At 41.9% G+C, this 12843-nt stretch overlaps 1 protein-coding gene across 4 annotated transcripts in view; it reads right to left on the bottom strand.

The window, feature by feature from the left end:
* Window positions 1-12843, bottom strand: part of SLC5A1 (solute carrier family 5 member 1) — a 78466-nt gene that overhangs the window by 46784 nt on the left and 18839 nt on the right. For all 4 annotated transcript variants that reach the window (XM_045886423.2, XM_045886422.2, XM_045886424.2 and 1 more), the window contains exons 3-5: window positions 7158-7262; window positions 6486-6545; window positions 5139-5243 (exon numbers count right to left, since the gene is read on the bottom strand). In XM_045886423.2, coding sequence (XP_045742379.1) covers window positions 5139-5243; window positions 6486-6545; window positions 7158-7262 — 270 coding nt within the window. The remainder of the gene's footprint in view (window positions 1-5138; window positions 5244-6485; window positions 6546-7157; window positions 7263-12843) is intronic.

Here is a 12843-nt window from a genome sequence, read left to right as displayed (position 1 = left end):
TAGACAATACATCAAGTGGGTGTGGCCATGTTCAAATAAAACTATATCTACAGGAGCGCCTGGGTGGCTCGGTCAGTTAAGCATCTGCCTTTGGCTCAGGTCATGATCCCAGGGTCCTGGGATCGAGCCCCGCATCAGACTCCCTGCTCAGTGGGGAGTCTGCTTCTCCTCCCTCTGCCTCTCCCTGCCACTTGTGCACTCACTCTCTCTCTCTCTCAAATAAATAAAATGTTTAAAAAAAAAAAAAACATATCTACAAAAACAGGCAGTTGGATTCAGCTCAAAAGCTTTGTTCCCATCACTTTGAAAATTTGACTGAACAACGTCCATGAGACTCATGGGGAATAATAAAATTACAGATTCAGCTGGGAAACCTCTTAGAGTAACTGAGTCTCTGACCATGAGACTTGCATAGATTACTTGTCTCAGCTCTGACACTTTGAGATCCTATGATTTTATATGTGTGCTTTGTGGCCCATTCTGGTCTGAGTTATATCTGAGCACCCAATAAATCCTGCCTGGCAACGACATTTGAGATGGAGAGCCCCATTGCTCAAATTTCTCTTTTCATTTGTGAAAGTGAATGGCTCAGGTAATGAGTATTCAGACCTTAAGTAAAAGCCAAAACTCTTATTTTTACTCAAGGATCCAAAATGGACAGTGGAGTTGCTATAAAAGTTTACTGCAGTCATGTTAATAGCCCCAGGAAATAGAAACAGGGACATTCGGTCATCACATGTAATTCATAAAATCTGAGGCTTATCTCAAGTCACTGTGCACACTTAAATAAGATACATGATACTGGGAAATTTTACAGACCAGAATTCTTCTCAGAACTTGATAAGACAGGGTGCCAGGAACGGGACAGCAGGGAGCCAGTAAAATTCAGAGAAGTACATAGAGGAATAATCAAATCTGGGTCTCAGAGCCCAAAACCTGGCCACAAGATGGTAGCCATAGTCAAGATTCCACACCACTGCTGTTCTATGGCCTGGGTTATATCTGGGCCCTGCACCGAAATGCTTTTTCTCTGCTATCAATTACACACACACTGGATCCCTATAGCCTCCTCTAAGCCTTCCTGGCAGGTCCCTAGTTGTTTCCTGTGTGGACTTGGATCTCACAAGGCCACCCTTCTTCTCTTCTTGCCCATCACAAATTATCCATGCCTTTACATACACACAACAAGATTGATTAATCTTTGTGTGCAATGTAAATAAATACCTATTTTACTTTGTTAGTTTATAATTATTTTCTTTTCTCAATGAACTTTGAACTCATGTGTTATCTTAATGTGAGTTCCTAGGAGTTACATTCACCATCAGTGTAATTATTTTAATGATTTCATGCTCTATGACTCATGGTGAACCTGAAGTCAGCCAAACTTATAAAGACAAAGTCTTACGTGTCAACCCTTCCCTGCCCCTGCCCTCTGCTTGAATGTCCCTCCTTCAGATCCTTCATACACCAGTGGGCAGTTGATGCTCTCTCCTCACAGTCCTCTCAAATCCTACTCATGGAAACTTGTTCATATTGTAAGGTTATTTAACTGGCTATCTTATTTTTTCCCATGGTCTTGAATTTTAACTGACTCTGTACCAAAGGAATGAAAGATTTAGAAGTCAGGGGCCACATAATGCCAAAGGTTTTGAGTCAATAACAGGGACCATGCTGTTCATCCTAGTTCTGCTACTGTTTAACCCCACAGAGTCCCTTCCCTTCCTGGGACCTCAGTTTCTCCAGCTATAAAATGAGAGTGTAGAATATAGGACTAGATGATCTATGCCATTCCATCATGCTATGTCTTTATCCCATCCAAACATAGAGCAGAACTGTGAGAAGAACACAGACTTTGGTACTAGAGAGCTGGGTTCCAACTGGGTTCCAATGCCTGATTTTGTTGTGTGATTTAGGACAAATTACCTAATTTCTTTGAGACTCAGTTATTTCATCCATGAAGTGGAAAATAAAATAGAAATCCTTACCATGCAGTACTCATGTGAACTGGAGATGAAAAAAGTAAAGCCCCTTCTGGAATCTAAGCAAAGAGACTGGCATTAAATAAAAGGCAGCTATCATCCTTCTTACACAATATTCAAGAGATTTCTGCCTCTGGGAAGCAGGTAGGGCAGGTAGGATGGTGGGCAAGGCCTCCAGCAAGGAGCCCAGAACTTATACAGAGAGGGAGCAGCCTATACCAAGTACTTTTCAAAAGCAAAATTCAGAAAAAGCTGACTGCTGGGGGATGGGATCCAACAGGACTTGAGCTGAGCGAGACTGCCCCTCAGCTATCTGGGGGCTCCCAGGTCAAGGGAGGTTTAATCAGTAACCTGAACAATAGGTGATGTGAGTGCAAGGCAGGAAGAGAGGTTGGGCATTTAGTTTATTTATATGACTACCTCACACCAGCTCCAAGGGCAAAGAGTACCCTTTCCATGACAACTACAGTCAACAGACTTATACCCGCTTGAACTGTGGACTTGGAGAAGGCTTGATTCCAAAAAGGGAAATCCCAGTAGTCTCCTCTACATGCTCATTAGACAGGTGCCACCTCACAAGCTGAACCAAGGAGCAGTTCCCTTGCCAACCCCCACCTAGCTCCAGAATGACCTCCTCTCCCTCCCTGCTTACATTCCTTTTTCTCTTCTTACATCTGCTCTTCTCTCCCTCAGGAAGCCTGATTTCTCCACCCTTACCAGCATTTCCCAGTCTAGTCTCTACACATTGATATCTAATGCCATAGCATTGAAAAGCCCAGGGTCTTCATCTTATAACTAAAAACTAACCCTGAAGGAGGAGAGGAGAAAGTGAAGGTGGTGAAATCATCATATTGGTGGCAAAACACAAAAGCACCAGTCAAGGACAGTAGCAGTTTGAGTCGGGAAGCTGGGCAGGGAGGGAGCAGTGCTCTGGGAATCAGTCCCAACTCCAAAACAAAGTTCTATCAGCCCTATAGGCAAGAGCGTGTTTATATTGAGTTGTATAAAAATGTGCAAGACCATTCAATGAGTAAACAATAGTCTCTTCAACAAATGGTGCTGAAAGAACTGGATAAACACATGTAAAAGAGTGAAATTGAACCCCTGCCTCACATCATATACAAAAATTAACTCGAAATGGATCAAAGAACTAAATGTAAGAGCTAAAAGTATAAAACTCTTCAGAGAAAATATAGGGGTCAATCTTCATGATCTTGGATTTGACAATGGATTCCTAGAAATGACAGCAAAAGCATAAGCAACAGAAATAAAAGTAGATAAATGGACTTCATCAAGATTTAAAACTTTTGTGCCTCAAGGCGCCTGGGTGGCTCAGTTGGTTAAGCGACTGCCTTCAGCTCAGGTCATGATCCTGGAGTCCCTGGATCGAGTCCCGCATCGGGCTCCCTGCTTGGCAGGGAGCCTGCTTCTCCCTCTGACCCTCCCCCCTCTCATGTGCTCTCTGTCTCTCTCATTCTCTCTGTCTCAAATAAATAAATAAAATCTTAAAAAAAAAACAAAAAAACTTTTGTGCCTCAAAGGACATTATCAAGAAAATGAAAAAGAAAACCTACAGAATGAGGGGGAAATATTTGCAAATCCTTTATCTGATAAGGGTCTAGTACCCAGAACATATATAGAATTCTTTCAACTTAACAACAAAAAAAGACAAACCCAATTAAAAAAAAAAAGCAAAGTATGCACAGGTAGGCCAGGACTAGGGCTGGGAGGTAATGGTACAAAAGAGAAAAATAATTATGGTAAGCTGAAGATATAGATATTTCCTTTAAAGAAAGTATAGTCAAATACAATGTGTAGACTTCATTTAGATTCTGATTCAAAGAAATCAACTATAAGGAGACATTTTTTTATATAATCAGGAAAATCTGGATATGGACCAGGTATTAAACCACCTAAATTAGGAAATTCCTATAGATTTTGCTGTGTGATAATAGCACAATGGTTATGTTTTTTAAAAGTTGAAGATGTATTCTGAAGAAGTCACAGCGAAATGGCATAATGTCTGGTATTTGACTTAAAATACTGCTGGGAAAAAAAGTAGAAGAAATAGATGAACAAGAATGACCAAATGATAATCATTATTAAAGCTGAGTGAAAAGTATTAGGTCCACAAGTGTTCCTTATACTATTCTATCTCTGGGTATACATGTTTGAAATTTTCCAAAATAAAAAAAATGCAAATGTTATTTAATATTGTTGTTGTCTTGGCTTTAAGTGATCAGGAAAATAAAAGCACTAGCAGCTGGTTTTTCAGCACACTACCTAGCTAGAGCAGAAGACTCATTTCAGATCCAACCTAACTCAAATTTTATCCAGGACAGATCTTTTGCAAGATGCTGAGATTGCTCCAATCTTACCTTTGGTGCTGGATAGAGAAGGACAAGAAAACAGAGGAAAACTGATCATACTCAATGAGAAAACTAATAGAGCAGTGAGCACTTTGTAACTCCCTATGTCTCAGAAAATGTCACTTTTCTCTCAACCCTTGGATTTGGCAATGGATTCTTAGAAATGACACAAAAAAGCATGAGCAACATCAGAAAAAAAAAAAAAAAAACAGATTAAAAAATAATAACAGACAAGAAGCCTTGTGCAATGAAAAGGACACTGAAGTGGAGCCAGAAGTTTGGGTTCTACTCCTGATTCAGGATCCTGAGCAAGTATTTTCAATTCCCAGTTTTCATTTCCCTATCCATAAAAGAAAAGGGAGAATTTCTGAGGTCCCTTCAAGAGTTGTCACTGACTGCCCATGTTTAAGTGTATTAGAAACATCACCTGGAGCCAGATTCTGATCCCTTCAGGCACAAAGGCTCACAGCTAACTCTAAGGTTGGAACCGGCCCTTAGATATTGCTAATTCCCTTTCAGTCTTCTATTAAGAACAGTTTTCACTGAAACTCCTCGAACCTGTTTATGTTTTTAACCTTCCACATGGTAGAGGGTAAGGAGTTCCATGTGTTGACTCCTTGATGCATGAAATAGGACTTTACCCTAAGGAGCAAGAAAACCTAAGGTACCAAGTTAATAGAAACAAATACTGCTGCCCCTTGGTGGGCCAATATGTGCTGAGGAGCAGGAGTGGGCAGGTAGACATTGGTCAGTAGACAGCTAATGCCAGTCCCCAGGGCAGTGGACTCACCGAGATCTTGGTTAAAATGTAGAGTAACAGGGACAGAATAGAGAGGTAGATCTGGATCCGCTTGCCTCCAAATCGTTTCCTCAGGTACTCTGGCATTGTCACCACCTGCATGGGATGTAAGAGAGGTCACTGCCAGCCAAAGTGACCAGAAGACTCAGAGCAAGCAGAGCAGTGGCATCCACCATGGCATCAGAAGTATGATCAAAGGTTAACTGTCATGGGTCAGAGAAGTCTTTAAGGTAGCCAGATGGCCCCCATTCTTCAATCCCATCTCAATCCCATATGCCCTACTACTGCAAGTTTAGAGCATTATCCCAGGACATTGAAGGTGCTCAATAGACACTTTTTTTAAATGAATACATGAATACATAACCAAGAAAGCAGATTTTTGCCCTGAAAGAGGAGGTGATAGATATGCATTCCTATACAGAGTGCCTACTGTGAACAAGACATTATACCAATGATAGCATCTGTTCAGTGCACCAAATTGGCTGGGTGTGTGCTTCACCTTGCCAAGGATTGTAGCTGCAGACCTGTTCTCCCAGGTACTTTCTGCAAATTCTGACTGTACTTCTGTCTCATTTTCTCAACCCTGAGCCTACTGTCTTCTGGGATCACACATGTCACCAATGAGCCTCCATGAAGATGTAGAGACTGCTCATGAGGTCCATGAGCCTCCAGAAGATGTAGAGACTGCCCTGTGTTTTTTCTGTATTGCTTTCAGCTCCTAATGTAGGTATTCATTATATCTCACTAAACAGGTGCCACCAAAGCTGTCTTATGTAAAATGTCAGAGAGATTTAGTCAAGAGACTGAGCATGCATTCAATAGTTGAGTACCAGCTGCAAGAACTACTGACATTTGTAAATGAAGGGGAAATACAGTTATTTTTCTCATGCTGCTTCCCTTCCAGGAGCAGAGGCACACAGCCATATACCATGAACAAATGCATGGCAGTGCCTTTCAAGTGCACACCCAATGTGAGGGGACATGATGCTTAAGAGGGCTCTGAATAGAATGAGGTTGTTTAGAAGGCTTCTTAGACAGTCAAGTCATGGCTGAGTGGATCTGTTGAATGCCTCTAAAAGTAGTCAAAATTTTATAACCTGGAAAAGAAAACCAAGGCACAGGTGTTCTCTGCCATTTATGCTATAAAGTCTCCTCTGCCCTTCAGGAGGATGGAGCTCATATTATATATGTGTGTGTATATATATAATATATGTATATATATGTGTGTATCATATATAATATGTGTATTATATATTATATATATGTGTCTATATATAGTGTATATATATATGTGTGTATATATATAGCACAAAATAGAATAATAGAGCAAATACTTACCCCAGCCTTAATGTAAATGGGAACAAAAACCCAGCCCAAGACAACCACCCAAATCAGGGCCTGAAACAAACAAAAAAAATAGGTAGAGTCAAACTAGGAGGAACCTTAGCCCATTCTGCTGCCTGCCCTCAAATACTACAGGAAAATCACCAAGCATTTTCTCTTGGGGCCCTGGGGACAACTCCTTAAGTGGCCATCAGAAACTCAAAGAGGGCTTTGCTGCCTGATTGGCCCACAGGAATGGTAGTTGGGCAATAGTGTAGGGGACCCCAGGGGGCTGCCCGCTGACATCATAGCTCCTTTTGCCTCTTCTCTGGTTTACAAGGAGTAAAATACCACTTAGAGAACTTTTAAATAATAATAATAATGATAATGGAAATCTGGTGGTAAGAATTTCCAAACCTCCAATATGGTCAAAAGGGTACAGAAGGATTTGGATTTTTAAGAGAAGGAAAAAACACTATTGCCATCATATCAGTGGTTTTCTCATGCTACTCTGTGGAAGGGGAGCAGGACCATGGAACTCCTGAAGCTGTGCCCCTCCTCCAACTGCCTCAGAGAGTGGCCCTGGTTGGTTCCCTAACACTTAGAACATCTCTAAGCATAGATTGAACTGGCTGACTGCTAAACCTCCTTCCAGCTCCAGGACACAGTGTCTCTGATGTTACTCACATTCCATTCAAAGCCTCCAATGGCAATGCCTGCAGCAGCTCCTGTCCCCGCCAGCCCCACAAAGTGGCCACTTCCAATGTTACTGGCAAAGAGAGATGCTCCAATCTGGAAACACAAAGAGAAAGTCTGGTAAGGACTCTGTTCCACCAGGACACTCAGAGGTAGACCAAACAGGGAAGAGGCATGTCACCCACAAGAGGGACAAGAAAGAGCAGAGACAGCCTGGGAACTTGACTGAATGTCTGTAGGGATCACTGATTCACAAGGTGGATATGGAGTCTTACATAATAGTGAAGATGAAAAGGAGAAGACTGGGGAAGAGGCAGTGTGTATCCCCAAAGCAGATCATCTTTGGGTCCTTTCTCAGCCCAATGGCCAATAACAAAGAAGACATGGGAAACTCCACAGCCCACCAAGCCTTCCTTATAAGTCTTCCAAAAGGCTGTCCGCTCAGAAGCAGGCCCTGTGCCATTCATCTCTGTGTCCTCCAACACTCCTGACAAAGGACTGGCTCTCAGTAAATGTTGACCAATACTGGCTCCCAGTAAATGTGGACAGTTTTGATAAAAGGAATCATTTAAAGGAAGTCTGTGGGCCTTAGTCCTCTCACTTATCAGAGAAGGCAGGGGTTAGAGTCTATAATTTACAGATGATTCCTAGCTATTAAATTCTATGATCCCCACTGGATGTTATATAAGACTGATGAACTGGCCTCTGCCTCTGAAACCAATAATACATTATATGTTAGTTGAATTTAAATAAAAAATTTTTAAAAATCCCCCAAGTAACATGAGATGCTACTAATAATAACTCTCTAAATCAATATAGTATTTTTATTTTTTATTTTTTACAAAGGTTTACTAGACTCCATGGACACATACACTGCATTTTTCAAGGATATACATATATCTAAATACATAGGTTAGAAGACAGATTGGAAGGATATATATTTAAAACCCAAGATTGGAAGCCTGGAAGGAAAAAGGAGAATGAGACTGTGAATGGGAGATGAAGCAGAAAACATCAAGTAAAACAAGAGAGGGATCTTGCACTAACCAATCATGAGATACTGTGCCATCAACTCAACTGTATCTGAAGTCCAAGAGAACTCTAGAAATTTCTAGAGTCCTTCTGTACCCAGGAGGAGAAGCATAGCACCATTTGATAAGTACCAAACTAGTATAATTATCCCCATTCTTGCTGAGCAATGGGGGAAGCCTGGTAGTTACTTGTCTAATATCCCTAAGATGGAACAAATCTGGAACAAAACACAGAACGCTATTTCCCAAAAGACAGATTACTCCAAGAAACTGTCCTAACTATATCAGCCCCTATCCCCAATATAAGGCAATGGATGCTTAGTACCAAACAGTTAAGTAAGAGAAGGAGTTCCCTGAAGGCCAGGCCAGAAGGTGTCTGGAATGATAAGATAATGGTATAAAATTGCATTCATTAATTCACTCAATGAATATTAATTTAGTATCGACTCAATGTATCAAGCACTCTTCTAGACCCTGGAGATTCCACTGTGAATAGCACAGACAAAATCCCTACTCTTCAGAAGCTTATATTCTTTTTTTTTTTAAGATTTTATTTATTTATTTGAGAGAGAGAGAATGAGAGAGAGAGAACACGAGAGGGGATAGGGTCAGAGGACGAAGCAGACTCCCTGCTGAGCAGGGAGCCCGATGCGGGACTCGATCCAGGGACTCCAGGATCATGACCTGAGCCAAAGGCAGTCGCTTAACCAACTGAGCCACCCAGGCACCCCAGAAGCTTATATTCTAAGCATGGAGGACATTAGGAGAAGGAAGGGAAAAATTGGGGGGGAGGGGAATTGGAGGGAGAGATGAACCATGAGAGACTATGGACTCTGAGAAACAAACAGGGTTTTAGAGGGGAGAGGGGAGGGGGGATTGGTTAGCCTGGTGATGGGTATTAAGGAGGGCACGTACTGCATGGAGCACTGGGTGTTATATGAAAACAATGGATCGTGGATCACCACATCAAAAACCAATGTATTGTATGGTGACTAACATAACATAATAAAATTAAAAAAAAAAAAAAAAAGGGTCTGCCTTCAGCTCAGGTCATGATCTCAGGGTCCTGGGATCAAGTCCTGCATCGGGCTCTGTGCTCAGCAGGGAGTCTGCTTCTCCCTCTGTGCCCCACCCCCACTCGTGCTCTCTTTCTCTCAAATAAAAATAAAAACTTAAAAAAAAAAAGCTTATATTCTAAAAGAGGAAACATAAATAAATTTTTTAAAAAGAAAGATCAGAGGGGCGCCTGGGTGGCTCAGTTGGTTGAGCGACTGCCTTCGGCTCAGGTCATGATCCTGGAGTCCCTGGATCGAGTCCCACATCGGGCTCCCTGCTCGGCAGGGAGCCTGCTTCTGCCTCTGACCCTCCCCCCTCTCATATGCTCTCTCTCTCTCATTCTCTCTGTCTCAAATAAATAAATAAAATCTTAAAAAAAAAAAAAAGATCAGAGAATGACGAGTAGAGAGGATGTGATAGAATAACGTTTCAACTGGAGTCAGGAGATCCCTCTGTGTGGATGACCTCTAAGTTAAGATTGAAGTGATAAAAGAAGTCCACTATGTCAAAATCAGAAAGAAAGTAGTCATAGTTGAGAAGCAAAAAGGCCAGAGTGGCTGGAGTGTGGTAGGCAAGGAGGAGGGTGTTGTGAGATGAGGCTGGGAAGCTGGGCAGGCATACATCATATAGGTCCTAGCAGGCAAGGATTTTATTGGATTTTATTCTAAGTGTGGGAAGCCACTGGAGGGGTTTTTTTTTTTGTTTTTTTTTTTTGGTGGGTGGGGAGGCAGAGGGAGAGAGAGAATCTTAAGCAGGCTCCACGCCCAGCACATGAGCCCGACACAGGGTTCAATCTCACAACCCTGATATCATGACCTAAGCCAAAATCAAGAGTCAGATGTTCAACCAACTGAGCCACCCCGGCACCCCACCACTACAGTGTTTAGTCAGGGGAGGGACAGGACTTAATTTGCTTTTAAAGATTGTTCTCAAGCACATGGCGAATGTAGTGCTTGGGGTAAGGGGGAAAACAGAGAAACTGTATAGGAAGTTAATGCTGTATCTACATTAGAGGACAGTGGCTTGGTCTCTGGTAGTAACAGTCAAGACAAAGGCAAGTGTAGAGATTGAAGAGTATTTTAGAAATAAAGTTGACAGGAGTCCTAAATCTAGGAATTACCCTTGATGGATCAGATGTGGGAAATAAGGGAGAGAGTAATCAAGAGTAACTCCTAGATTCAGGACTTGAGTAGGTGGGTGCCATTTATTAAGAGGAAAATGGATCCATAGATGAGTGGATAAAGAAGATATGGTAAATATATACAATGGAATATTACTCAGCCATAAAAAAAAAAAATGAAAACTTGTCATTTGCAACAACTTGAATGGACCTAGAGAGTATAATACCAAGTAAAATAAGTCAGTCAGAGAAAGACAAATATCATATGATGTCATTCACATGTGGAATTTAAGAAAAAACAAAACAAACAGAAAAAAGAGACAAAAAAATCACTCTTAAATACAGAGAACAAATTGTTGATTGCCAGAAGGGAGGTTTCAGGGGATGGGTGAAATAGATAAAAGGGATTAAGTGTACACTTATCTTGATGAGCACTGAGAGTTGTATAGAATTGTTGAATCATTATATTGTATACCTAAAATTAATATAACATTGTATTTAATTATACTTGAAATTTAAAAAAGAAGGGGAAATTGGGAGGAAAGGAGGCTGTTCAGAGACATTCACCTCTTTCTCCTCAAAACTTGGTGGGGCTAACAGTCCACTTTTAGTCTGAATTCCCTTCTGCATGCAGCCTGCCTGACCTGGCCTATTACCTTTGCATTTATCATCTCTCACTTGATAAATTATTAAGCCTAATGTTGTACTATTAAGGGCATAATTACCAGTAATGATTAACTACCTTAGATTAACCTTAAGTTCAAGAAGTCTTCTCCAACATCCCCCGCAAAGGGAAACACTGGACTTTAAGCAGTTGCAGGCTTTCCTGAGGTACTCCCTCACCATCTGATGGAATGGGGATCAGGAGAGCTTTGGGGTTACCACATGTCCTGCCCAGATTCAGTTAATTTCTGTCATGATCACTACTATTCTACCAGTCACTTGCCCTGGCCTCATTCTGGACTTCCTCCCTTCACCCCATGGCCTTAACTCAATCATTTACCAAAACCCTGACTCTGCCTTCACAATGTTAAAGGCATCTAGCACTTCTTATACTGCCCTTGTATAGGCTGTAATTATCTCTCAGCAGGCTTCTGGATGATCTCCAGTCTCCCCCTACCTACATGGCCAGTTCCACAAAGCACAACTCTGATCAAGCCATATTCAAAGACCCTCCACAACCCCCAAATGGGCCTGCCAAGCAGTCTTCCTGGAAGTTCTAGGTTTAAAGATGTAGTCCTCGGGGTGCCTGGTTGGTTAAGCATTTGCCTTTGGCTCAGGTCATAATCCCTGGGTCCTGGGATTGAGCCCTGCGTCTGGCTCCCTGCTCAGTGGTGAGCCTGCTTCTCTCCCCACCCCCCACTCATGTTCTCTCTCTTTCTCACTATCTCTCTCTCTCTTAAATAAATAAATAAAATCTTTTAAAAATCTACAAAAAAAAAAAAAAAGATGTAGTCCTAGGAATTCAACAAGATTTCAAGTTAAAATCCCCTCCAGTGAGAAGTATGAAATTAAAAAATTAGAGTTTGAATACTTTCTTGACCTCTTACTATCTGGGTGATCATAATATCTGTGAGCTTCAATTTCTCTCATGACAGGGTTATTCAGGAGTCAAATGAGATTATGAATCAGTAATGACTGACATTTAGCCAGCCCTCAATCAGAGTCCTTACTCTCCTCCAAGAGGACAAAGACAATTCACAAGACTTACGATGGACAATGTTATAGACTGAATTGTGTTCCCCAAAAATTTATGTGTTGTAGTCCTAACCTTCTAATGTGACTTTATTTGGCGATAGGGTAATTAAGGTTAAATTAAATCATAAGGGTGGGGCCCTAATCTGATAGGACTGGTTCTTATAAAAAGAGGAAGAGATACCATCTCTCCCTCTCTCCCCCCTCTCCGCCTCCCCCTCTCTCCCTCTCTCCTTCTCCCCCTCTCTCTCCCTCTCCCTCCTTCTCTCTCCCTCTCTCTCCCTCTCTCCCCTCTCCCTCTCCCTCCCCCCTTCCCCTGTCCCCCCCCATTCTCTACTCAGAAAAGAGGATACACAGACAGAAGGTAGTCATCTACAAGCCAGAAAAAGCGGTCTCACCAGAAACCAACCCTGACAGCACCTTGATCTTGAGCTTCCTACCTCCAGAAATGTGGAAAAATAAATTTCTCTTGTTTAAGCCTCCAAGTCTATGGTATTTTGCAGCCCAAGCAGACTAGTAACAGACACCACTGCTTTATCATTTCCACTCCCCCGCCAGGTTTTCAACTCTGCCCTTCCTCCCACTAAAGCTCATTAACAATGCTTTCATCACTTTGATTTCCCAAACACTCTGTCCACTCCTCACCCACATTCATGCCCATTTGGGAATCACATCCCATCCAGGGAGTGACCCGGTGACATGAATAATCATGGCCTTCTCTATAATTTCCTCCCACCATCCCTATGAGTTCAGGATTTTAGACTTCATCTAAAAT

The sequence above is a fragment of the Mirounga angustirostris genome, unplaced genomic scaffold, assembly GCF_029215605.1.
Source record: "Mirounga angustirostris isolate CCGP_5_RB_7025 unplaced genomic scaffold, mMirAng1.0.hap1 SCAF_14, whole genome shotgun sequence".
NCBI lineage: Eukaryota > Metazoa > Chordata > Mammalia > Carnivora > Phocidae > Mirounga > Mirounga angustirostris.
This window is presented reverse-complemented; position numbering and strand designations above follow the sequence as displayed.